Source organism: Lemur catta, chromosome 7, assembly GCF_020740605.2.
Source record: "Lemur catta isolate mLemCat1 chromosome 7, mLemCat1.pri, whole genome shotgun sequence".
In the NCBI taxonomy this organism is placed as follows: domain Eukaryota; kingdom Metazoa; phylum Chordata; class Mammalia; order Primates; family Lemuridae; genus Lemur; species Lemur catta.
Genome location: NC_059134.1, coordinates 64,180,378 through 64,207,125, shown reverse-complemented (window position 1 = coordinate 64,207,125; position 26,748 = coordinate 64,180,378). Strand labels below are relative to the sequence as shown.

The 26,748-nt window shown below is 54.0% G+C and overlaps 1 protein-coding gene across 1 annotated transcript in view; it reads left to right on the top strand.

Annotated features, from left to right (window-relative positions):
• The window catches only part of LMO1 (LIM domain only 1), a 35,391-nt gene extending 9,250 nt beyond the window's left edge, over positions 1–26,141 (top strand). Inside the window, exons 2-4 of the mRNA XM_045556514.1 lie at positions 21,164–21,377; positions 24,061–24,186; positions 25,744–26,141. Of these exons, the coding sequence (XP_045412470.1) occupies positions 21,164–21,377; positions 24,061–24,186; positions 25,744–25,849 (446 nt within the window). The 3' untranslated portion in view covers positions 25,850–26,141. The remainder of the gene's footprint in view (positions 1–21,163; positions 21,378–24,060; positions 24,187–25,743) is intronic.
• Positions 26,142–26,748: the final 607 nt, after the last annotated feature.

The window sequence follows — 26,748 nt, the reverse complement described above, 5'->3', positions numbered from 1 at the left end:
TAGGTCTGTTGAGACTTTAACAAGCAAAGCTTCTGACAGTCTGGTGAGCGGTTGGTGCAATTTCCCCAACCTTCCTAGGGTTTTGGCGAGAGCAGGGGGGAAAGGGGAAGCGGGCGTGCTTGGAAAGCTTGCTCTCCTCCAGACATACCTGGGGTCCCCAGCCCTGGGAGGACTGCTCTTTGGAAAGAACCCAGGGCTATAGCTCCTTGAGGGTCAGCTCCGTCCACTTTCCTGGTTCGCCCGGCTGAGCGCGGGGGGCATGGTAGGATGACTGGAGACAGGGCCCTGTCCTCTGGGCCCCCCTCCACACGGCACTCCATACGAAGGCCTGCGCTCTAGGAGGACGCTCACAAGAGCTCAGGTTGTGGGGCAGAGATCTGTCTGCAGCGCCCGCTCTCAGTGGCCTGAGGGGAGGGCCCTCTGTTTCCTGTGTAGGCCGGTGTGGCGGTGTATTCGTTATCTATTGCTGCGTAACAAATTACTTCAAAAATTAGCAGCTCAAGACAACACACGTTTACTCTGTCATTGCGGTGGGACAGGAATCCGAATATTGCTTACCTGGGTCCTCCGCTTCAGGGTTTCTCAGGGACTGTAATCAAGGTGTCAGCTGGGTTGTGAGCTCATCTCAAAATTCATCCGGGGAAGCTGCCGCTTTCAAACTCGCTCATGTGGTGGTTGGCAGGATTCGTTTCCTCCCTGGCTGTTGACCAGAGGCTGCCCTCAGTCCCATGCCACGTGGGCCTCTCCAACACAGCACCTTGCTTCCTTACAGCCATCGAGAGAGAGTGTCTGCTCACAAGACAGAAGTGAAAGTCTTTTATAACCTAATGGCGGATGTGACATTGTGTCCTTTTTGCTATGTTTTCTTCCTTGGGAGCAAGTCACTAAGTCCAGCCCACACTCAAGGAAGTGGGGCAGATTACACAGGGGTGTGAAGCCAGGAGATGGGATCACTGGGGACCATTGTGGAAACTGGCCTGCCACGAGAGGTCAGCCTCTGGAATAGCCTCTCAGGCCCCGGGTGTCTAAGAGTTTAGTTGCCCCCCAGAGAATGAATCACCAGCTCCATCCCCAGAAGTCCCAGTACCTCTGCCTCTTGGGTCACCTCACACCAGGGAAAGGCACCGATGTCTCAAAGTCTTTCATTTCATCTTCATAGCACACTTGGGAGGCAGGGCAGATGAATTCTAGCCCCATTTTGCAGAGAAGTAGTTTGTGCCCAGAGAGGGAATGACCCTTGCCTGGGATACCCCAGCAAGCTGGCACACGGCAGAGTTGAGATGAGAACCGTGCTGCTGCCTGCCGTGACCCTGCAGAGGTGTTGGCAAAGACCCTCCCACGCCTGCCCCTGTGGTGAGAGGGGATGGTGCTGTGTGTACATGTGTGTGCACATGCATGCACTCGCAGACACACACATGCACGGCTGGGCCGGGGGGCTGCTGGATTCCTTTTCTCCCAGGTGGTAAGTTTTCCAAGGCCAGTAGGGGTCTGCAAAGCAGCCATCCAGTGGGGTCCATCACCCCAGGGCCTCTCTTCTCACGCACTGGTGACCATTCCTTCAGAGGAGGTGAGGGTGGGGGCTTCGTGTGCCAGCCTTCCCACTGCTGTTGGACTGAGGGTCCCAAGTCCTCGCTGGCTGCTGCTGGGGGAGGTGGAGACAGCGTCTGCAAGGCAGCCTGGGCAGGCAGAAGTAGCTTTAGCAGCTCCTCATGTGGAAGCAGGGTGGAGGAGCACTCCCCTGGGCTGGAGCACTCCCACAGCAGCCTGGGGAGCACAGGGCTGGGGCTGGGACTCCCACATCCCTGTCCTGCCTCTGCCACCACCTCGTCGTGTGTCCTTGGGCAACTCCCTTCTCTCTGGGCCTTGGTTTCCCCATTTACAGCCTGGGGGCTGCCTGCTTGATGCCTTGTGGCGCTGTATGTGGAGACATGGCTGTTGGGGGACTGGTGTGGTGGGCTGAGGCCAGCAGAAGGGAACAGCCAGTGAGGTTTCTTTCTCCTTCCTTGGTCTCCTGGCGTCAGGAGACACAGTTTCCCAGGTGAGAACATTCATGGCCCTCAGCCCTCCACATTTGGTCTTGTCACATTTGAATCCAGGTGGAAGGTTCCTGTCCCCTGCTGTTCCCAGGTAGAATCTCAACTAGGAGGCAGAGGGGACCCTGGAGCAGGCTCAAAGCCTGGAGGCCAGTGAGTGGAAGTCATAGCCTCGGGCTGAGAGTAGCCTGGTCAATTACCTCTTTTTATGCCTGGTGAAACTAAGGCACCGGAAGTGTCTGCTCCCTGTCTCAGCTGAGTGTCTCTAAGATCCTTTCTGCACCCAGCCTGGCATGGGACTGCAGGCCTGCACCACTTCTCTTTGCCTGCTGTCTTTTCCAGGCAGCTGCTCTCAACCCAGCCAGGAGCTGTTTCCCATCTGTGAGGCATCTTCTTGGCAGGGGACAGGGCTCTGGAGAGCAGTGGGCAGGGCTCCCTCAGGCACCTGGTTCCAAGCCAGTACTTCACCCAAATGCAGAGTTCGAAGTTTTGACCTGCCTTCGTGCCCCAAGGATGTTTTCATGCTACTCTTTGATCCTCAGAATGCTTTATCAGATCACTGCTAAAATATGCCTTATACATGAGAATAATATCTCATTAGTATTATTAAGATCCAGGAAGAAATTAAAATTGGTTGAAATAATTAACACAAAGTAAAACTGGCAACAGCTAAGACTGCACCTGGTAAAATATGTTATTGACTAAAAATTGACAGAAGAATCACATCTTCCCTGACAGAATTAGATCTACAGAAGTTGGCTCAGGAAACATTTTCTGATGGAAATAATTGCCAGAAGAGAAATCTCAACAGTGGCAAAAAGCTCTACTTTTTAAGATTTGATGTGAGTCAAAAGCTGGTCATGAAACAATAGTCACTGCAAATTTTAAATGTAATTGATCCCAATGAAAATAATCTCAATAAATTAAAAATGGGGAAGGGTGAAGAAATGGTTTAACATTATTGAATGGAAAAGTGATCAAGGAATTAAATTGACTTAATGGAGATCATTATGAGCTACTTTCTGGAAAAATCATCCCTGTTGGCATAATTTTTATCAAAACATAGATGTTAGTGGCTAGCCCCTACGAGTAGACGCTTAGTGAATATTTTTTGAATCAAAAATTAGTGAATGAATGAGTTAACAAGTGAAGGAGTTAGGGAGGGGAGCAGAGAGAGTCACAGGATTCCTTTGTCCCAGAGAGAGGGCAGGCCGCGCTGAGTTCCTGGCTGGAGAGGTCACGGCTGGAGCGGCATCTGCGAGGCTGCGGTGGTGGTCAGGGTGGCAGGGTCACGCTGCGCAGAGCCTTGCAGGCCGTGGTTAGGTGTATGCTAAGGTCAGTGGGAAGTCTTTGAAGGGCTTTAGGCAGAAGCATGTTCAAATTTACATTTTATTAGGATCATTTGGCCTACTCTGTGGAGAATAAATTGGAGGGGATTAAACTAGAGGCAGAGAAAGCAGCCTGTGAGGTGGGAGGGAGGGGTTCTGCCTTTTCAGCGTCACAGGGTGACCTCTCCCCACCCCTCCAGCCCCAGACTGCCCCGCACCCCTTCTCGCCTCCCTTCAGTTTCCTAGAGATCGCCTGTCAGGGGAGGGGCCAGGTAGGGGTCCGGGTTGCTCGGAGGAGGCAGTTGAAGTCTGGAGCTGTGGCCTTGGGAATGGGAGCTCATCTGAGGTCCCCCGTAGTCAGGATCCTGGCTGCAGCCTCTCAGCTCCCAGGACCAGGGCCTGGACTTGTGGCCAGAGCCGGAGCTCCAGGGAAGGTAGCCCAGAGTCCCTGGTTGCACGCATGTCCTCACCCACCTTTGTCCCTCAAGCCCCTGCTTGCCCAGCCCAGCTTTGGCCTGAAGGCTTCAACCTCTGTTGCTGCACCACAGCTGGCCCACAGCCCTGGCTTTCTAGGCTCAGAGGGAGTGAACTGACGTCCGTGGGCCTGTGGCAGGTGGGGGCACATTAGAATGGTGAAGCAGCAAGTCCAGACCTGCCCAGCCACCCCACCCGTAGGCCAGTTCCTGACTCCTCTGGCCTTCCACTATCTGTCTGTAAAGTGTTTCTTGACCCTCCCACTCTGGGCCAATTTTCTTAGCCTGGCTTTCAGGAAAGCTCCTGATTCTAGGAAAGAGGCTTAGCTCAGGGTCTCCCTACCCTTACCTATATCTCATACTGTCTACCCCCAATTATATGCAACTAGGATTGGCCTAGAGAAGAGCAAAACTTTTCTGAGGCCACAGGGCCCCTCCACATGGTCTGGGAACAAAGGCCTGGCCTCTGCAATGAGCTGTCCTTCAGGGGCACCCCGGCATGGACACCACCCCTGCCTGGCTGCCCAGGGCTAAAGACCCACCAGCCTGCTCCGTCCTTTCTGAAGGTACACTGTCCTCTCCCCATGGCCGGACTCCCAGGAGCTCTGCCTTCCCTTCCAGGGTGAAGACTTTGGATTCCCTCCCCCAGGGGCAGAGAACCCCCAAGAGCACCAGCTCAAACACATGCAGATTTGAAATCTTTAGAATTCTTTGAAAGAAGCAGGAGCTGCATGAGGGCCTGACTGCTTGCTGCAGAGGTAGCTTGCTTGGGGCTGAGCAGTCATAAGCGTGGGCTGTGGAGTCCAGTCCTGCTCTGCTGTCCTCAGACTGTGAGATCTCAGGCAAGTCTTGCTCTGCCAGCACCACCCACTGCTGTGTGTTCCTGGGCTAACTAAATAACCTCTCTGAACTTCTGTTTTCTCACAGGTAAATTAGGGCCCAGAGCATCCTCCCTATCCCCTGCACAGAACGCAAATGAGAGAAAGTGCTTTCATGTGTTTAGCCAGGCAGGCAGCACGTGCCCACCTGAGAACACAGTGGCTGGGTAAAGTGAAGGGTCCCTGCAGCACCTGCTCCTGCCACCCACTGCCCCTGAGAGGTCTTCCCTGCCCTAGGCCCCGTAGAACTTGAGAAGAGAAATTTAGAGAAGCCTGGGGGTAATTTCCCTAAGGGGCAGCTTCCCAAGATGGCATGTCACGGTAAATCCATGTAGACTCATGGGACCAGCCTCAGGCCCAGAAAATAGGCGTGCGCCCATTTACCGCAAGGCCCAGGTAGCCCTCTCCGGTAACCAGAGCTGTCCTTCCCCTCTGTAGGGCTCTCTCCACATGTGGGAGAATTGGAGGCTGGTCTGCCTGTGCTGAGATGAGGCCTGAGCCGCCATAACTGCTGTCACCCTAACCCTGGTCGGTGCCCCAGACCGTGGGGCAGATGGATGTGCCCTGCCACAGTGTGGTCCTGGCTCCCCCTGCTGGCCATGATGCTTCATCTCTTTGAGTCACCCTCCCACTAAGGGTGCTCTCTCCCTCCAAAGGCAGCCTTGCTGCCTTCCCTCCTGGCCTGGGGCTGGATCTGTGCCTGCACATCCCTGCCCTGGAGGGGCTGGCAGGCCCTGGGAGAGGGCAGCGCTCCGTACCCAACCTTGGCTGGGGCCCTGGGAGGCCTGGCTATCATTCTATCCATTATGCACATACCATTTGCACTTGTGGTGTCTAGTGTAGGACAAGCTCAAGGTCCTGAAAGAGGGACCCCCTGCCCCACAGGCACACCTAATTTGCAGGTAGGGCATAGTCCTTGAAGGATGCAGAGACTCTAACAAAAAGAGACCTAGGAAGACAAAGCAATAATACAGTGGTAGAAACAAATGGGTCAAAGGACAGCAATGGATCCAGTAGGGTGTGAGTTTCCTGGAGAGCAGGACTGGAAGAGCATATGGAGTGAGATTTCAAGATAAGGGGGTTTGGACTGGGGAAGGAGGCATGGGGGTGCTCTGGAGCCCTCTCTTCCCTGTAAAGCATCCCGCAGGAGATAGGGTGACCAGGGCCCCCTTGTGAGGACTGGCTGCCTCCCAGTCCCCCTCACTTGGCAGCTTCTAGATACCACAGGCTTTTGGCCCCCTCCCCGGCCCCAGGACTTAATTTTTTATAAACTGGTTTCTCCTGTTCACAAAGGAATATTTATTTTGTTATTGTTTTGTTTTGCTATATAATAGCTTTATTGAGATACAATTTGCTTACCACAAAATTAACCTTTTTTAAATGTACAGTTTAGTGGTTTTCAGTATATTCACAGAGTTGTGCAATCATCACTATTATCTAATGTAAGAACATTTTCATCACCCCAAAAAGAAACTCCATACCCCTTAACAGTCACTCTTCATTCTTCCTGCCTTGGCAGCAGCTAATCTTTCTGTCTCTATGGATTTGCCTATTTTGGGCATTTCATTTAAACAGAATAATACAATATGTGGTCTTTGCTTCTGGCTTCTTTCCTAGAATGATGTTTTCAAGGTTCCTCTATGTTGTAGCATATGTCAGTACTTCATTGCTTTTTATGGCCAAATAATATTTCATTGAATGTATATACCGTATTTTATTTACCCATTTGTCAATTGATAGACATTTGGGTTGTTTCTACTTTTTGGCTGTTGTGAATAATGCTGCTTTGAGCATTCGTGTACAAGTTTTTGTTTAGACTTATGTTTTTGTTTCTCTTGGGCATATATTTAGGAGTGGAATTGCTTGGTTATATGAAAACTCTATATTGAGGGATATGTGTTTTTAAATTCAAACAAATGGTGCAAGAGTGTTCAGGAGAGAAACCATCCTTCGATCTCTGAGCTTCCGGAAGGGAGATTGCCCATAGCCTGGTCCCTGCTGAGCTCCTGGGGTTCATTGGAACCTTGGGTAAGTCCTTTGCCCTCCTCGCTTTAGTTCTCTGATCTATGAATTGGGGTTAGTACTGATCTCTGCTCACCCCGAGGGCTTTTGTAAGTAATTACTACTTGCACAGCATGTCAAGGATTGCAAAGCACTTTTGCTTGCTTTAGCTGCTTTCATTTTTTAGCCCTAGGAGTTGGGTGTTATTGCTCCAGTTCTGCTGATGAGGAAGCTGAAACTCAGAGAGGCTAAAGGACTTGACCAAGTGTACATTGTGGGTCACTAGCAGACCTGTCAGAGTCCAAGTACCTTAGATGTGTCACTGGGCAAGGAAAGGCCCTGCCTGAGCAGCCGCTGTATTCTATGCCCCATCCTGGGCACTGGGAAATCGGGGCCCAGACAAGGCCAGATACGGGCTCTGAGGCAGAGCGCACTATCAAAGGAAGAACAGGGCCTGTAAAAGTACACTTTTTAGCTGTGTGCCTTTAGATAAGTTGCTCCACCTCTCTGAATCTCTATTTTCTCATCCATAAAATGGAACCAATAACTACAACTCGTAGCACTGGAACAAGGACGTGGTGAGACGTTGTATATGAAGGGCCAGGCATGATGCCAGGCACACAGAAGGTACGTATAAGGTTCTAGAGCACATGAGGAGGGTTGGGGAGAGTGCAGTGTATTGTGGGAACACTGGGGACAAGTGGTTGGCTTCTGGGCTGGTCAGGGAAAGATTTATAATAAGAAGCTTGGGCCGGCCAGGAAGGTGAACGGAGGTAGAGGGTCCTCCGGGCAGTCCTGGTGTTTTCCAGCCAGTGGCTGCTGGAAACCCTGAGGGGGTTCTAGGGGTCTTGAGAGTTTGTAGGCAGACTCTGCTGGTGCCCCAAATCCTCACCCCCAACCCAGCCTGTAGATGCCTGAGGGGGGCTTGCATGACTGCCTCAGTTAGCCCGAATGGTAATAAAACACTTTAAATTTATTGTGACATTTGGATTTAATTAAAAAGTACACACTTAGGGAAGTAGAACATAATGGGGAGAGAGGCAGGGTGGCTTTTCCCCTCCTTTCTTCCCCAAACTAATTAGCGTTGTATTTTAAATTGTTTATGTGCCGCTAATCATCGTAATAAATCATTTATACTGAAAAAGACACACTCGGCTGTGCCCGCCGTGCGGGTTCCGCTCGCCGGGCTCTATCACGAACAAATTGATCTGGAAGTGAATTTATTAACCACTAGGGAAGAAATCATTAGTGCTTTCTCTAAACATTCCCCAGGTACGCTTTATTGCCGCAGTTTATGCTGTAACTAAAAGGAGCATTACCCAGGCCCGTGTTGTAATTTCCTTGCCAAGCCCGCAGCCCACTCCCAAGCTGGGAGGGGCTGGAGAGTCCCTGCTTCCTCTCCCTTATGTGGTCTGGCGACCCAGCCTCTTGTCCCTGTGCCCCTTGTTCTAGAAGGGTCTCCCTGTGAAGCCGCTGCAGGCCCAAGGCCTTAGTGACCTGTTCTGTCGTCTTTCACCTGCAGAGTGCTTCACAGTCACTTGAGTTTGTGTCTCAGGAGTGTGGCTTAAAGTTGAGAGGTGGCCTGGGGTTTGGAGAACTGGGAGGCTGGGGCTGAGAGGTCACTGGTGCCAGAGAGGCTTGTCATAGGCCAGCTTCCCCACCCAGAGTTGGGGGAGGCGTCCGCTGGGAGCTGACTGTAGGCTGGGAGGAACAAATGTGGCTGAGCAGGGACCCAGGCAGGAGCTGGGGGGCCACAGCTGGGGCTGTCAGGAGCATCCTCTGTGAGCCATGCCGCCGAAGGCCGTCCTGCTGCAGGCCCTGGGGGGCCTTCGCCAAGGCTTGGCTGGAACAGTATGTTCTGCTCAGGTGTTTGGTGAGGCCCACTGCCCTGCATGTCCTGGTGCACCTCACAATGCAGGGCCAAGAACGGACTCAGTACTCCAGGCGTGTGGTCTGACAGCTGATGGACAGCGTGAGTGTCAGCTCCCTGGCTGCAGGCACCACGTCTTGGAGAATGCAGCCTGCGGCCTGCCTACCCTACTGACTCACACAGGGGATGAACTTTCCCTTTGCACTGGGGGGCTTCACACCACTCTCACCAAGACATTCCCAGCAGACTTTCTCCTGCCAGGTTTCCAGAAGGGAAGTTCCCTTCTGAACGACGGCCTTCTCCCTGGGAGCCCATGGCTGCTCTAGGATACAGATCCCTAACTGTCTGACTCCAAAGCCCATGCTCTAAACGGCTTCATCCACTGGTGCTCCCTGAGCCTCCTCAGCCAGGTGGGGGTGGGAGGAGGGTCTGGCCCACTCAGCCACGCCTTCAGTGCTTCTCATCCAGGTCCGCAAAGGGCTCAGCTCTGCAACAGGAAGGCCCAGGGCAGCGCCTCAGGCAGGCGCCCCAGGGGCGGTGCTATCTCAGCCAGAGCCAAGGGGCTCCTGTCACTGAGGACTCTCCCTCCTCACCTCCTGGCCCTCCCTCCCTCACCCCGCCCAGTGGCTAGCAGATGGGCTCTGGCTGCTTCCAGAAGGGAACAGGACCCAGCAGCTGGCTAGGCCGAGCCTGCCTCGAGGGTCCCTTCTTTGCGTCTGGAGAATACATTTAAAAGTTTGAATTCAAAATTGATTTTGAAGGGCCCTAATCTGCGATCCCCTGGTGCTCACGGTGTGTCTGCCAGACTCTCGTTTTCTGGTTCAGCGCGCTGCTGCACAGTCCCTGCCGCTGTGAAACTGAGGCTCCTCTAAGAGTCCATGTCCTCCTCCTCTGCTGCGGAGCTCGCAGGCCCCTTGGGAGCCCTGTTTCATTAGACGGGTGATGTGGGTTTTGCAGGTGCCCGGGGAGCAGCTGAGTTTCTGTCAGGGGAACACAGCTTCCCGACGCTTCCCCACTGGTCCCCACAGCGGTGCAGCTCCAAGCAGCATCCTATTAAGGGACCTGGGGTTTGGCTCCTGCAGCCCAGGGTGCAATGGTGGGTGGGTGCGATAGAGAGAGAAAGGCTTGGCAAACTTCGGGGGCCATTTCCTCCCTCTGACCCCCAGAGGTTCAGACTATGCTAGGGAGGGAGAGTGGTCATGTTTGTAAGCCAGAAGGACCCCGTGCCAGGAGAAGGCGTGCCCAGGCCCGAGTGCTGACATTACACAGGTGCCTGAGCTCTGGAGCTCTGCCTGCTGCTTGCTCCCCGAGGGGTGGGATGGAGTATCTGTGTGTAAAGGGAGGAAGAGAGCAGAGGTTTCATTCCTCTTGGGTCCGCAGGGGCTGAAGGACAGGACTTTGCCGCTCCTTTATCTAAGCGATTCAGGGTCTATATGGCGTGAGAGCTGTCTCAGCTGGAGCCCTGGGATGGGCCTCTCAGAAATCTGGACTGTGGCAGGCAGGACCTCGGCGCTGCTGCAGGTAGATCTGCTTTGTTGGTTAGGGCCACAGAGCTACCGATGCCTGGGTGGTGTGGCACGGGGGTGCAACAAGCTGATTAAGGCCCCATCTCGGGGGAGGCTGCCTGTCTGAATTGGCACACTCTGGCCAGCAGACTCGTGCCAGTAATCATCTGGATAGATTCTGTTCGGTCTCCTCATGCATGAATGGAACCAATGGCTAAAGGCCCAACACTGGGGACACAGTGGTGGGCAAGGCACACAGGACCCCAAGAATAGGCCTTTGTGGGGCTTGTATTCTTATGAGAGAAGCCAATCACTTTTCTTAAAGTAACTCCCAGAAAAGTAAAACAATTACAAATTGTGATTACAAATTCAGAAGGAAATTACTGAGGCAGCATGGTGGTGGGGGGGCCCTTTAAATAAGGAAATAAAGAGGTCCACAAAGCCTTCTCTGAGGAGATGACGTTTAAGCTGAAGCTTGAAGATGAGAAGAAGCCAACCACATGAAGAGGCAGGGAAGGGTGCTCTGAGAAGAACACCTGTGCATGTGCAAAGGCCCTGAGGCAGGAAGGGGATCTGGAGTGTGGCTGGAGTGCAGTGTGAGCGGGGAGGCAGGGCCCAGACCACACGAGAATGTCATGGGCTAGATGAAGAGTGTGGGTGCTGTTCTAAGCCCACTGGATGCTATGGGAGGCTTTCAAGCTGAGCTGTGATCTGCCCCAATTTATTTGAAAGATTTCTCCAGCTGCTGAGTGAAGGATGGGTTCTGGGTACCAGATACTGGGAGGCTGGTGGGGGGCTATGCTGACAGTTTGGTGAAAGACGGCGGTGGCTCTGGCAATGGGAAGAGGCAGGTGGGGTGGGGCAGGGGATGAGGATGATGAAAGGCTGAGGGTGACTCTGAGTTCCTGGCCAGAGCATTGGGGTAGATGATGGTGTGGGTGCCATGAGGAAGGCTGGGATAAGGAGGCAGGGGCCAGGTTTAGGGGAGGAAATCAGGAGTCCTATTTTGGACGTGTTGCTTTTGAGATATGTCTGTGACTTTATAGAGGCAACCAAAGAATTGGAAGAGAACACCTGCACCCATCCTCGAGAGGGAGAACGCGCTGCAGGTAACTGTGCAATTAACTGAAGCCTCATTCCAAGGGACAGGCTCCAGTGAGCACGTGCAGCTTCTGACGTTTTTAAGTTTCCCTCACTCAAGAACTGCAGCAAACTGTGTGAGGCTGCGAGAGCAGCCCCACTTGCTCCTGCTCTAGAATCTCGGTGCTTGTCCCGGCCTTCCTGCAAGCTCTCTGCTGGGTCCCTGCTACGAGCTGAATGTTTGTGTCCCCCAGAGTTTACATGTTGAAACCTAACCCCCCTTGTGGTGGTGTTAGGAGGTGGGGCCTTTCGGAGGCAATTAGGTTATGAAAGTGGAGCCTCATGAATGGGATTAGTGCCTTTTTAAAAGGGACCCCAGAGAGTGGCCTTGTCCCTTCCACCATGTGGGGACATAGTGAGAAGACAGCCATCCAAGAGCCAGCAAGTGAGCTCTCACCAGACACAGAATCAGTTGGCACCTTGATCTTGGGCCTCCAGACCATGGCAGATGAATGTTTATAAGCCACCCGGTCAGTGGTGTTCTGTTACAGCAGCCTGAATCGACTGAGTCAGGCCCTAAGGCTGTTGCCCCAAACCAGCCTGTGCTGAGTTCAGCTTCCTGCAATAGCCAGGCCTGTGGGGTGAGTGTAGAGTCTCCTTAGCCCCTTTATCTCTGAGAACTTGAAGGTCATCGAGGGTTCAGGCTGTAGATACAATGTTCCTAAGGATAGGTTTTCCTCAACCAAAACATGCTGCAAAAATGCCTCCTGCTCCACACTCCTGCCCAGGAATGGTCCCTTTGGGGGCTCTGAGCCGTGTGGCCTGGGGGAACATGCTGGGGTCTGGGGATCTGGCCCGCCCTGCCCTGGTGTGTCCTGCAAGGGGGGTTTCAGCCTTCCTCTTTTGGCAACTGTTCGCTTTCCCCATTGCTTGGGGAAGAGATGGTGCGATGCTGCCTCAGGCCGCAGGCTGGAGCGGCAGGGTGCGAGAAGCTTCCTGGCCAGCCGCCTGGGCCTGCAGCCCCGCTGGCCACTCACAGGCTTGCCCTTGGGCAAGTGGCCTGATTTCTCTGACCTCAGGGTCACCATGAGTGTAACCTTCTGGCACTTCACAGGCACTCAGGGAGGGGTGCTGTGGTTTATTATCGTTCAGTTGAATGTGACCGTGGTGGCTGCAGATGCAGGGGCACGACTAGGCAGCGCGTTCCTCACTTCCCTCCTGCAGTGGGTGTGGAGTCCGGGGGAACTTGGCACGTGGAGAAGGCAAGCACTGCTGGGCTTCCTCTCAGTTTCTCACCCTGAGCCAGGCCCCTCTCCAGGACGCCCTCTGCTGCCCCACCCTCTCGTTCACACGCAAGCCCCTGGCTTCGGTTGAGCCTCCCTCCCCTCCCCATTATGGCCCTGGGTCTGGAGCCCTCAGCTCTCCCCCGATAGCTCAGCTTCCTCCCGAGGAAATGCACCATCTCAAGGCTTCCTCTTCCCTCTCAAGGCTGAAATGCAAACACCTTGACTCTGCTTATATACGGCCCTCCCGCCCCTTCCTATCCCTGGGCCCTCTTTGTGCTTAGTTCCTGGTCCATGTCCCCTTGCTGGCCACCTAGAAGCCCTTTCAAGACCCCACAGAAGCCACAACTTTTGAAGGACCAGTAGGTGAGCAGAAACAGCCTGTGGCCCAGAGCGTGGAGACAATGCCCTGCGGCGGTCGTTGTTCCTCCTGGGCTTAGCCCAGGTCCTGTGCTAAGCAGCCCCGCTCCCCAGCCCCAGCACCATCTGGCACCCGGGCTGTGCAGGGGAACCCAGGCTGTGTCAGGAGGCCACGGGGCATGTGCCGGATGAGAATTCGAACACTGGAGTTTGACAGGTCAGGATTCCAATCCCTGCCCTATCACCTTTGAGCTATATGACCTTTAGATAAGGGCCTAAACCTTCCTGGGCCTCTATTTTCTCATCTGTGAAATGGGGGTAATCATTAGTACACCAAAGTTCTTTCATATGAGGACTCACTGAGATAACAAACGTAAGGTGCTTAGCCCAGCACCTGGCAGTGACCGCTGAGTAAATGGTGACTTTTAGGAAGAGGCACGCAGTTCTGACTGGGAACATATCCATCTTAGTTACTTTTTTTATATGCAGTAAAATGACAAGTCTCAAATGTTCGGTTCAATGAATTTGTACACATGTATGCACCCATTTAAACACTCAGATCAAGATACAGGACATTCTCAGTACCTCAGCAGGCTTCCTCATGCCTCCTCTCAGTTGATAATACATCTCCCCTCCCCCCAAGTAATCATTATTCTGACGTCAGATCAGTTTTGCCTTTTTGGGAACTACGTACAAATGGAATCATACAGCATGTGCCCTTTGTGCCTGGCTTCCTTCCTCTGATTCATCTGATTCATCGCTGCGTACTATTCTGTTGCATGCCTGTACCATGGCTTATTACCTGTTTTACTGTTGACGGACATTTGTGCTGTTTTGGGGCTATCATGAAGAAAGCTTCCATGACCATTCTTGTGCATCTGCTCTGCTGGACATAAGCTCACACTTCTGTTGGGCATATACCTAGGAATAGAATTTTGGGTCATAAGGTCCACGTACGTTTTCTTAGCTGATTGCTCTAAGCTACTATGCCAAACATTGTTATAAGTACCTCCTGTCCATTATCTAATTTAATCCTCAGTCCTTTAAAGTAGGCTGTCCTCATTTAGCAGGCAGAGGTGGGAAGTGACAGAGTCAGAGTTTAAGTTATGCCTGTGTGTCTACACGGCCCACAGCCTCAGGGTCTACACTACCCTGCCTCTCCTCACAGACTCCCTTGAGAATCGAAGAATGCCAGTCCCTCCACTGAGCTGACCACCACCTTGTGGGCCGAGCCAGGCCTCCAGCCTTCCCCTCCCTGCCCCAGTGGGGAGCTGGAGGCCAGAGGAGCCCCCACTTCTCTCCCCCATCTGACCCAGTGAACACGCTGCCTGCAAAGGGGTGCGCGGAGGGGCGGTAATGAGCGTGCTCTGGGTGGCTGTAGCCGTGCGTTTCAACAGTTGTTCTCGTTGGCTTTTGATTCCAAATGAGTAGGAAATGCTATTAGTTCAGTCCTCGCCTGCCGCATGGCAAGGCCCTGGGATAGGAGTGCAGTGAGACGAGAAATTGTGGAGATAAAACTGGTGTGAAATGGAGGCCTTCTCACAAGGCTGGATGTGTGTGTGTGAAATGAAGTTACTTCTGAGAAAACGAGATTTAAAGAGATTCTGTAGAATTAGATTCCACTTTCAAATTTCCTTATTAAAGGAGATGGATGTCTAGGAGGGGCCGCTGGCAGGCTGCGTTTGGGACCCTGCTCTGCAGCTGCAGGTCTGAGTGTGGGCCCGGGAGGGCAGAGCACCACACAGGTGGCAGGGACCAGACCCTGCAGTCTGCAGAGCCTCCCCCTCCGGCTGCTGAAGTGGGTGGGATTATTGTGGGGCTGAATTTCCAGATGATTTCTGAATGCTCTGCATAGATCCAGGTGGACAAAACTGAGGGGGCTCATGCTCTTCCATTTCCTCCCATTCCCAGGCCTCTTACTTGTGGGTTTTGTTCATATCAGAGCTTGATTTTGAGCTCTGATCCACTTTTTGGAACTGTAGTCTTTTAAGAGATAGTAAATGCGAATGTGACTGCTCCGTGCATGTATGTGCGTCTGTGCTCAGGTACATATTTACATGAGCACACCCAAACACGTGCACATACACACTGTGCATGTGCCTGCTTGGATGCATGGGTGTGTATTTTCATGCAACTTCCTGAGCACCTACTGTGTGCCAGAACTGTGCTGGGTACTAGAATAAAACTGTTGTGGGGAGAATAAAACAGACACAGTCCTCCTCACATGGACCTACAGTACATGTATGATCACATGTACACGGGTAAGTATTTGTGTGCTGCGTGCATATGTGTCCTGCATTCCTTCCATGTGTCTCCTGATCTCTATAAAGACTCCTGGCTGGGTCCTTTAGCACCTCAGCATACAGCCTTGCAACACAGCATATGAGCCAAGCGCTTGGGCCCAGTTTCATCTCCTACAAACTGACAAGTTAGTAACCTTTCTTGTGCCCCAGTTTTCCCGTTGTTAAAATGGGAATAATAATGGTACCTATCTCATAGGGCAGTTGTAAGTAAAGCACTTGGAAGTTGAGCACTGGTAAGTGCACAGACACCCTGCCTGCCCCAGAGGGCAGGGGTGCCGATGGTGAGAAAGGGAAGTCCCAGAACTGCACTGGGCGGCCGTGTCATGCTGTGTGGCCTCTGGGCAGGGCCTGCAGCCCAGGCCAGAGAGCGCCCGGGTGCTGGGTTGGAACCAGGACAGAGGCACGTTGAGAGATTATGAGAAATACTGAGGCTATACCTGCCTGTGCCCCAGGGCTCTCTCCAGAGCAGCCAGAGGGACCTGCCCCTGAGCTGTAGCCTCTGAGCTGCCACAGCAACTGTTTCCCACTTGCCTGGTCACTGGAGCAGCCTGTTGGACAGATGGGGCAGGCTTCCTCCTGCACACACTCGCAATGACCGCTACATTGCCCTTTGGGTAAAGCTGTGTTGTGGCTAGTGCCTGTGTGACTTTAATCGTGGTACAACATCCAAATCGGTTTATTGCTCCTTGAAATAAGTGTCCCTCACTATTTTAGGGACCTGTGCTGGAGCTGTGACTGTGGTCATCCTTTCTCATGTGCTGAGTAGGGTGACACTAATCAGAGCTAACTTTTGATTGCTCGGCTTAGTCCCAAACACATCACATATAGTAACTCCCTTGTTCCTCATGGAAACTCTCTGAGATGAGCACTGTTTTCATACCCATTTTACAAAGAAGAAAACTGAGGTGCAGAATTAATTAAGGTCACATAGTCAAAAGTGTCAGACAAACCCAAATTGATGGATATTCCATAAAATAACTGGATTATATTCTACAAAAATGCCAGTGTCTTGAAACACAAGGCAAGGCTTAGGAATAGTTCCAGATTTAAGTAAACTAAACTTGACAACTGCAATGTGTGACCTGGGATTTTGCCATAAAAGATATTATTGAAGGAATTGGTGAAATCTGAATGAGGTCTGTAGATTAGATAATAATATTATATCAATGATAATTTCCTGATTTTGATCATTGTACTGTGGTTATGTAAGAGACTGTCCTTGCTTTTAGCAAAGTATTTACACACGAAAATTATTTAAAGGATAGAGGCTTCATGTCTGAAACTGACTCTCAAATGATTGAGGAAAAAAGTTAAAGGTAAATAGGTAGGTAGCTAGGTAGGTAAGTAGGTAGGTAGATAGATAGGTAAGTAGGTAGGTAGCTAGGTAGGTAAGTAGGTAGGTAGCTAGGTAGGTAAGTAGGTAGGTAGCTAGGTAGGTAAGTAGGTAGGTAGATAGGTAAGTAGGTAGGTAGCTAGGTAGGTAAGTAGGCAGGTAGATAGGTAGGTAAGTAGGTAGGTAGCTAGGTAGGTAAGTAGGTAGGTAGATAGGTAGGTAAGTAGGTAGGTAGATAGGTAGGTAAGTAGGTAGGTAGCTAGGTAGGTAGAAAGATAGAGGAGGACAAAGCAAATGTAGTAAAATGTTTATGTTTAGGGAATCTGGATGAAGGGTATACTAGATTTTTTTCTACTATTCTTGCAACTTTTCTGAAAGTTTGAAATTATGTCAAGATAAAAACTTAAAAGAAAAAGAAAACAGGTGTCAGAGCAGGCATGGTGTCCTGGGGTGAGTGTTAATAATACTATCAGTTCCTGTTCCTTGTGCCCCTGGGAGCTATACTCTGTGCTGTAGCTTCAGATGCATCATCTCAGTCTGTCCTCACCAGTCTGAGTGGAAAGAGACTATTAGGGTCCCCATTTCCCAGATGCAAGTCAGAAAGGTGGGAGGATTTGCTCCAGGCCCCTCAGCTCCTTGGAGCAGTTCCCAGACTCAAAACTAGACTCTCTGACTTTAAGGTCTGGATTCTTAGCCTCAGCCCTGCTGTTGACTCTGACCTTTGGGGGAAAGTGGGAATGGGCAGAACAAAGGCCTTTCTTCCTGGAGCAGTAGTGGAGTGAAGGCCATTTGCAGGATGAAGGAAAGTATTCCAGGATTCTGCAGGGAACAGATCTAGCAGTGCCAAGCAGGACAGGCTGGCATGTGGGAGGGGGCCTCAGATGCCCAGTGGAGTCACCAGTGGTGGCCACAGTGGCCTCCAGCAGGGCAGCCACGGGGCGTAGCCTGGAGTGCTCTGGGGCTGGGAGAGGTGGACACTCTGGGGTGGAAGACTGGCCTTGGTGGAGCTCGTGAGGGAGCTATGGGAGTGTCCCAGGCCACTGTCCAAGCTGGAGGCACCAGTAGGACTGGGGGGCTGCAGGTTGGAAGAGTCCACATGCTAGATCCAAGGAGCAGCCCAGGCTGGGATAGGTGGGCAGGAGTTGCTGAGGACTTGGGTCTGGCCTAGCGGACCACTCTGGGGTCCATTTGAAAAGGAGGGCTTTTCTCTCTGCTGGAAGGAGCATGTGGGAGAGGCAGATGACCTCTGGCAGTCCCTTCCTGTCACCTGGACTGTCTGGCTTTTTCCCAGATTAAAGAACTGAGGGTGAGTGTCTGGCAGCCAGATGAGTCAGACTAGGAGTCTTCTCTGCACAGCCTGCTGCCAGCAGCCCTGCCTCCCCCACCCTGCTGGGGGAGGGATTGGCATGTGGCTTGTCTCCCCTCAAGTGTCATTCCCCCCACACCCTGAGACTTGGGGGTGACACAGGCTGAATGAACTGGTTTATTTTGCTGGGCCCAGTGTATGCATCTGAGCGTGTGCCCAGGCGTGCATATAGGCGCAAACATCATCCATTGTAAAATATCAGTGTTTTCATGGGTGAGTAGTAATTACTGGGTAATGCTTTAAAACCTTTCCTGAAGGAGCGCAAAGCTGTTTTTTTCTAAAGTCAGGAGTACATTAAAAGGATTACCATGTAGATTTGATTTTTAGATAACACTAAAATGGATCCCAAATGGACTTCAGCAAAGGGATGCTATCTCCTTAATGGAAAGTGCATGGCCTGAGGCTCAGCTCCCAGAGCCAGGCCGGGGAGGGAGGGAGGGAAGAGGTGTCTGCAGGGGGCAGGCTGGCAGACTGGGTGGGCGGCTGGGGAGACAGGCAGGAGTGAGGGCCCCCAGACCTTGTGGGGAGCTTATACCTTCATCTGGGGAGCAGGAGACTGCAGAGGCCCCCTTAAAGCCCCTTCACCTTTCCTGGAGTGTTTGCAAGTCTCCTGGACTAGCCCAGTGAGAGCACAGTAAGGAAGGAAGGAGTGACTCCGCTGTCCCATTTGACCCCCAGAGCTCTTCCACCCTCCTGTAAGAAACAAGGGGTAGTTTCAATTTTCCTCCTAGGGCAGAGGAGGGCACTAAGGCCCAGAGAGGCCAAGGCGTTGACCAAGAGACCAAGATATCTGGAGTCCAGTCCCAGGTCCATCCTGCAGGTGTGCTCTGGCTCAGCCTTCTCCCGGGACCTCAGCCTTTCCAGGTGGAGAAAGCTCAAGGGTCTCTAGATGCTCTGGGGCCTCCATGTCTCCGTGGACATGGGATACTTGGCAGAAGCTGTGTGGCTTCTACTAAATATAAGAGCTTTCCAGAGCCCAGGAGAGGGGTGCCCAGGCCTTACAGACAACCTGCCTGTGCAATGTTCAGCCTGGGCACAGGCAGAGGGGAGGGGACTCCTCACGTCATCCACGGGGTCCTCTAGGTGCCAGGCCCCCGGTGATGGGGTTGCTAGCTAGTGCGGTAGTTCGTAGCCCTGCAGGCTTTATAGCTACGCACGCTGGGGCCTGAGCTTAGGAGGCCAGCCTGTCCCGGAGCCAAGCCAGGCAGAGGCAGTGGGACAGACACTCCTAGTGCTGGGATCTCTCACTGTCCCCTTCATTTTGGGGGACTCTTAGTGGGGAGTTGTAGCCCAAGTGTGGATGTTCCATCCACTCATCCACCCACTGGTGATAGCACAAGAATGGAGCCCTGGGAGGGGCTCAGGGCCACAGGGGCGGGAGCCAAGCCTGCTGCAGCCCCGGTGACCAAGGGTTGCGGCAGCCTTGTGGGAGCTGTACCAGAGGCCCGGCCCAAGATCTTCTGAGTTTACATTCGTATGCACAGCCATGCTGGCTTGATGCTCCCTCCACAGGACCCAGGGACAATAGTCCCACCCTTGGAGCCCAGGTTGCCCCCATCCAGCTATTTTAACTCCCTCCCCTTTTTCCTCACACCTCCCTGTAGGCCAGGCCTTGGAACCAGCCTCAGGTCTCGGCCCTCAGGGGCACCTTCTCCCCAGCTGCCCTCCAGGGGCTCCTCAAGATCTCTGGGCTGGGCTGGGCCCTGCTGGCGGAGACAGAGTCGTCCTGGGCCCCATCACTCTCTCAGATCAATTAACCTTTACAGCTGCATTAAGGAAATTAGGCAGCAAACTCCCAGCTCACAGCCGGGCCTGCAGGACTCAGGGGGAGGGCAAAGAGAGCCCTCTGGCCTGCGGCCCTTGCAGCCTGCAGGGGCCACGCCCTGCCCTGGCCTGGCCAGGGGAAGTCTGAGGGAGCAGCTGGGCTTAGAAAGAGCAAGGAGAGGGGAAGGAGCCCCAGGGCTAGCCTGATAGGGCCTGACACTAGCCCCTCTGCCTGTGTGGGCCCCGGTTTCCCCATCTGTGCAATGAGAACATTTGACTGGAAGAACTCCTCGGACTGGACATCTATGGGTCCTGAGCCTGAGGCCCTGGTTCTCCCCTGAAGCCTGAGGAAGGGCTGGGCCTGAGGGGGAAGCGACAGGAAGTCCTTGGGAGGGGATGGGCCAGTGGGGGAGCAGGCTCCAGGGGCTTGGTGGGAAGCCGGGGAGGCAGGCAGGGGTGCCTTGGTCAGGGAAGAGGCACACACTCCTTGCTCCTGTCTTCATGAGGGGTTCCCAGGGGGCTCTCACAGTCAACCCACCCTGTGAAGTCACAGGTCAGGGCTCCTGGGGGCCCCTGCACTTCCCTCTGAGCCTCAAAGATCCACATGGGTGTGCAGACTCCTGAATGACATCAGTCCCCTTCTCCCCCTCAATGGCCCCTGTGGTCCCAAGAACAGGGGACTAGGAGCCCGTGCCTCTGTGCACACGTGTGCCCATGCCTGCACATTGTGCCTATGTGCGTGGGGTGTATGTGAGTGCACGCTCACCCGCTGGGACACCCTGCCCCTGCAGTGACACAGCCGTGTTGGGATTCCTGCCCTTTGTACTTGGTGCTTTCTTGTGTGTTGCAGGGCTGCTATGGGCCCTGGGAGGGGGAATGAGCAAGGATCCAGGGACTCGGAACCTTCCCATCCTCAGGGCAGGGCAGGTGGGAGTTTGACTCCAGCTGAAGCCAGGCCAGCCCAGCTGCCTCCCCTCACCTGCCAGGGGCTCCTGAGCCTGCGGCTCCCCTTAAGAGTGTCCCAGGGGCACCTCGCTTTTTTCTTGACACATCCACAGTTCTATGTGCATAGACCAAGAGGCTGTAGCTTTATTTTTTAGGTTAAAATGGTCAAACACACAAGCAGTGTGAGGAAGACTCAAGTTGGCAAAAAGATCTGGGAGTTCTAGGGAACCCCACATGCACAAGGAGCCTCCATTTTTAGGCTGCTGCTAGAAGAGTGGGATGGGAGGGTGGTTTCATGAGGGGGGCTTCGGGGTTACTCTGGATCAGGCCACATGGGGCAGTGGCCAGGATGGGGAGGAACAGCTCCAGACTGGAGCAGAGCAGGCTCAGGGATCCCTGTTCTGCCTGAAGCCTCTTGCAGGGACCTTCCGGGCCAGGGGAACAGACCTGCCATGCAGCCCAAAGGGCAGGGACCAGGGCCAGTGGAGGAGGTCACTGGGCAGCAAATGAGGGCCCCTGGGAGCCATAAATGCAGAGAGTACAGTAGAGAGAAGCAGTGACCTCCCCTTTCCCAGGGGGTTGTGCCCCGAGGCCCAGAGCCACAGGGCCCGCCCTGCACTCACATGTCTGTCCCTCTGCAGGCGTGCCCATGCTCTCCGTCCAGCCCAAAGGGAAGCAGAAGGGCTGCGCAGGTTGTAACCGCAAGATCAAAGACCGCTACCTGCTGAAGGCGCTGGACAAGTACTGGCACGAAGACTGCCTCAAGTGTGCCTGCTGTGACTGCCGCCTGGGCGAGGTGGGCTCCACCCTCTACACCAAGGCCAATCTCATCCTGTGCCGACGCGACTACCTGAGGTGGGCAGGGGCCGCCCGCCCCTCCCAGCCCCCAACCTGCTCAGAAAGCACCCCCACCCTCACATCCTTCGAGGCCCAGCATGACTGTGCCCTGGCTCTAGCCCCGGGACCCTGTGTGCGTGGCCCACGTGTCCACTCACCCTGCCTGAGGGCAGGCCTGTGTCTTTACCTCCTTGGATTCGGGGCCTGGCATGGGCACCTGAGATAAGCCTCCCGAGGGCACCGCCAGGCTCTGACTCTGCCTTTGCCAGGGGCTCCCGCCCCTTGTTCCTGGAACCTGGGAGGGGACTCGCAGAGGGGCTTTGAGGAGCAGTGGGGAAGCTCTGACTTCCCAGGCCCTCCTCCCTGATGGCATCTCCACCGCCTCTCTCCCAGTGCCCGGCACCCTCCCTCTCCAAGTGGTCCTTGGATTAGATGTCCCATTTGCCTAGGGAGCCTGGCAGGTAGCCACACACTAGCGGAAGGGCCTCTGAAGTTGGAGCTTAAAGGCCTGGGTTTGTCCTCGCTCTGAGCCTTTGGCAGCGAACCTCCCAGCCTCAGTTTGCTCCTCTGCGAAGTGGTGAAAGAAGGACGCTTCTCTGCCTTGCATTCCTCAGAGCTCTAACTTGTCCTCCCCACAACCTGGATCCTATTCCCTGGGGCCACCTTCCCCCCAATTAACCTCCCCTTTAGGTCATTTATGACATCAACAAGGCTGGAAGGAGGCCACGCAGCAGGGCCTTGGCTGACGCCCAGCGCCTGCATTTGGCTCTGTCGGAGCCCGCTGGGTGGTGGCCGGGCCTTTGGGGAAGGAAGGCCCATTGCATTAATTAACAGGTCGGGGCAAGGGCTTCATGGGCTCCCTCTGCTCAGGGCTGGGCATATCGGGTGGGGGGTTGTCAGTGGAAGTTTCCCTGCTTCCCGAAAGTCCTCAGACTTACCTCCCTGCACCTTCTCTTTTAACTCCTGCCTCTTGCAGGAGTTTTAAAAGTGATGCAATAAAACAGGATCTGTGACTCAGTGCTCCTGGCCAGTGCTGGAGGGGAGAGGCTGAGGCCTGGGGGAGGGATTAAGGAGGGATACTCCTGGGGGGTGTTGCCCCTCCAGGACCCAGAAGGGGGCTCCAAGTCTGGAGGTTTGGGGCATCACCTGGGGGCTGAACCTGCCAGGTTAGGGAGAGGTGGCAGACAGTCTGACGGGTCCACAGGACTTGCACAGGGAGGCCCACAGTGCTGGATGGGCTTGCTGGGAGAGCCAACGCGCCCACAAGCATCCTGGGCCCTGCCAGCTGCTAGGGGCTGAAGGTATGTTCCTGTGCTCTGGCAGACGAAAGGAAGGATTTGGGGGGCCAGCTAGGCCAGTGGGCTGGGTAGGAGTGTGGCGTCCTTGATCTGCCCAGCCCAGAGTGTGGCTCTCCAGAGCCTGCTGTCTCTGCAGCCACTGCTCACTGGGCTGGTGGCAAGAAAGGCCCTTCTTGGCAGGCAGATGCTGTGGCCCAGCCTTTGTGTGCCTTAATCTGAGCCACCAGGCAGCTCAAGCTGATGAATAATGGAGCCAAGCTCGTCTGCAGGCGCCTGAGCTTGAGCTGGACAAATCAGGGATTAGAGGGGCCTCCTGCCTGCCTCTCAGCCCCACCAGTGTGCAGAAAAGAAGCAAGGAGGAGCCGGGTTGGCTCAGACCATTGGGACAAGGATTGGTCTGCATGGGGAGCGAGTGAACTCCCTGACCTGGAGCTTTGCAGCCGGCAGCTAAGAGGAGGGGTGCTGTCTCAAATTTGTGCCAGATGTCCTTGGAACTTCCTTTGGGCATCAGTTCTGTTTTAGAAACATCTTTGAACAAGATCGTCCATCCTCATTTTATAGAAGTCCAGCAGCTCCATTTTACAGAAGGATAAACTGAGGTACAGAGAAAGGAAAAAAGGATTTAGGCAAGTGATACAGTGATTTTGTAGCAAAAAAAAGGATTCAATAAAACACTGTAATTTTAAAGGAGGGAGGCAGCATCATGCAGCGGTGTAGAACATGCTCTCTGGAGCAAAGCTCTGTGACTTGGCCAGGTGTTTACTTCTCTGTGACTCATTTTTCTTATCTTATCTTTAAAATAGGGAATAATAACAGTATCCATCCTCATAGGATTGTTGTCAGGATTAAATGAGTTAATGTCTGTAAAGCTCTTAGAATAGTGCCTGCCACAGAGTCAACACTACCTAGCCATTTGCTTAGTAGTGACTGAGAATTTACAACAGTTTTCTCAATAACCCTGTGCAGGGAGTATTTTCATCTGTGTTTTATGGAAGGTAAATGAGGCTCAGAGAGATTCAGTGACTTGCCTGAGGACACACAGCCTCTAAAATTCAGGCTCCTGTGAGTCTGGAACTCTTGCTTGGAACCAGCCTAGTGCTCTCCTGGTGGCCCCAGGTGCTAGAGGGATCCCAGTGGAAACCTGGGAGGCGGCCTTGGGATGGGCAGTGTCAGCCAACTCCTGACCCTCTCCATGCCCTGCCTGGGGGGATGTGCCTATTTCTCTGAAGTCTGGTCTCTTGGTAGAATCTAGATGCTGTCATTGGTGCTCATACCCCCTTGCCCAGGCCCACCTGCCAAGCCCACAGGGCTGCCGGATGGGTAGGGCCCTGGGTGGATGTACCCCGCTTGCCCCTGCAGCTCCCTGGCAGGCCCCTGAGTCCTCTGCACCCTTCCCTTGGCAGGCTTTTTGGCACCACGGGAAACTGCGCTGCTTGCAGCAAGCTGATCCCAGCCTTTGAGATGGTGATGCGGGCCCGGGACAATGTGTATCACCTTGACTGCTTCGCCTGCCAGCTCTGCAACCAGAGGTGAGTGCTACACACTAGACCCAACACACTCACCAGACACTGGCCTGAGGCCTGCTGGGATGGGTCAGGGTGCTGTGGAGGCATGCGTGTCAATGCGGGTTCTGTGTGTGCGTGTTGTGAGTGTGCATGTGTTTTATGTGTGCCCAAGCCCTGTGGCTAAATGTGTGTACTCCAGTACTGGGTGTGCAATTTTTGTGGCATACTTGTGTGTGAATGTAATGGAGGAGGATATGCGTGACTCTACTATGCATGCATCATTGGAGTGTGCATGTGCATGTCTGTGATTTTTAAATGTCCATGTACAAGTGGGTATGTACATGTGCATGATGGAATTAATGTACACATGTACATGTGTTTTTAAATGTACATGTGTAATAGAGAGTATATGTATGTGTACTGTGTGTGCATGAGGTGAGTACACATGTGCACATGTTTTAGATGTGCATGTACAGGGGTAACGTAACCTCGCACCCTGTGTCCGTGTGTGTACTGTGCCTATGTGTGTGCACATACGTTCTACTGAGAAGGGTTCCCAAACCTGGAGGGCGAAATCCCTATCACTTCAGGGAATGGGCGCTGGCTCCTGTCCCCACGCCTTGATTCTTGTTCCAGTCCAGCCTCTTTTCTGGTCTTTTGGCTCCTCCTCTGTGGCCCAGCCCTGTGGGAGGCCCCCGGGGACCTAAGGAGCCAGAGCCCTTCAGCCCTGGCTGGGGCCTAGCTCCGGAGGGCAGGCCCTTTTCTCAGGAGCCCCAGGCCAGGTAGGAACTCATGACAAGTGTTCCCAGAGGGTGCGGTCCAGAGGGTCTCACAGGGAACGCTGGTCTGGCTGGGGGCTCTGGCCAGACCTGCTGCTAGGAGGGCTTGGTGAAGTTACAGCGCCACCTGGTGGTTGGACTGGGATCTGCAGGGACTGGGCCAGAGATCCTTGGTCTCACTACAGGCTTCAGCCACCTGGGGACATCTTTGGGGAAAGGACCGGAATCATCCCGTACTTGGGGAGGACTAGGGGACCAATCCAGAGCCTTCCTTGGGAAGCATTCTGGTAGGATGCTCTAGACAACCCACAGATTCTGTTTGGAGGAAGAATGCCCTTTACTGAGCCGTCTTGTTAAGTTGGGGAGAGGGACAGAGGGATGGAAAAGCACCCGTTTTATCCCTCCCGCCCTCCGCATCTCTGCCTTTCTCCGTCTGTCCTCTCAGGCTTTTCTGTTTCTTTGTGCTCTCTTTCTCCCTCTCTGGGACTGGGGTAAGTTGTTCCTGCACCTCCCCGGCACTTCCCCCGCCCTCACCTCCACAGGGGACCTGACTGTGGCCCAGGCTTGACTGTCCGTCTGTCCCACCACCCGGGCTGCGGGGCCTGGCGGGGGCTGGGCTGACCGGGCTTGCTGTGGGACTTCTAGCAATGCCCTCTGGGAAGCTCAAGGAACAAACTCCCCACCACTGCCTGCCACGTGTCCCGCCTCCTGGGCCGGGCTGGGCTGGGCCCTGGCTGGAGCCCCTGCTACCTGCTGGGACCCCTCCCATGGCTTCTCTCTCTCTCTTGCTTGGATTTTCCAGATTTTGTGTGGGAGACAAATTCTTCCTGAAGAACAACATGATCTTGTGTCAGATGGACTATGAGGAGGGGCAGCTCAATGGCACCTTTGAATCCCAGGTTCAGTAACGCCCGGCGCCTGGTCCCCAGGCCCCTCTGCCAGCCTGCCCACCCGCCCGGCCGGCCTCGCCCCTGCCACGGTAGAGCTTCTCCATCCTCGATGGGAGGGACAGCCCTTCCTCCACCACTGCCGCCCGTCTGTGTGTGACCCCTCCTGGGGCCAGGCTGGGCCTGTACAGTCTGTCTTCTGTATATAAATGGGAACATTTATTTTATGAGAAATGTAATGCGATTTTATTACTGGCGTGGATTAAACTTATGAATGTTTCCGGGGAGGTTACTGTGCATTGTTCACATGACTGACACAGACCTGGGGCCCCTCCCTTTTGCCCCTGAAGGGGTAGGGCACAGAAAGGGTGCGGGCCTCCGGCATGTGCTGTTCTGGGCAGGGGAGCAATAGGTTGGCTTTAGGGGGAAGAAGCTGGAAGGAAGGGGACAACTTGGAACCCCCAGCCAGAGGTGAGACCCGACCTGTCCTCCCCCCTCCCTGGCAGAGCATACACCCTGGCCCCCGAGTAGGCCCCCGAGAAGAAGGGCAAGATGAAGCCTTCTCTCCCCTGTGTTCCTGTGGTCCATTCCCCCACTGAGACCCCAGACTGACTGCCCAGATGGGGACCCAGCTCTGGCATCCTCTACAGCAGGACCCCAAAGCCTGTGTCCCCTACCATGGGAGCACCATGCCAAAAGCCCTCTTCCCTTTCAGGGTGACAGATGGCATTTGTTGTCTATGCCCAGCACCTGGGGCCCGACCTGGGGCCCTGCTTTCTGCTTTGCTGGGTGAGCGAGAACAATCCTTTACTGTTGCCCTTCAACTTGGCCCAGGCCGGCCAGAGGCTTCCATTCACTCTGTGAGCGACCCTCAGCCTACTCTGTGTCTCAATGCTGTGCTGCAAGCAGGGGTGACCCGG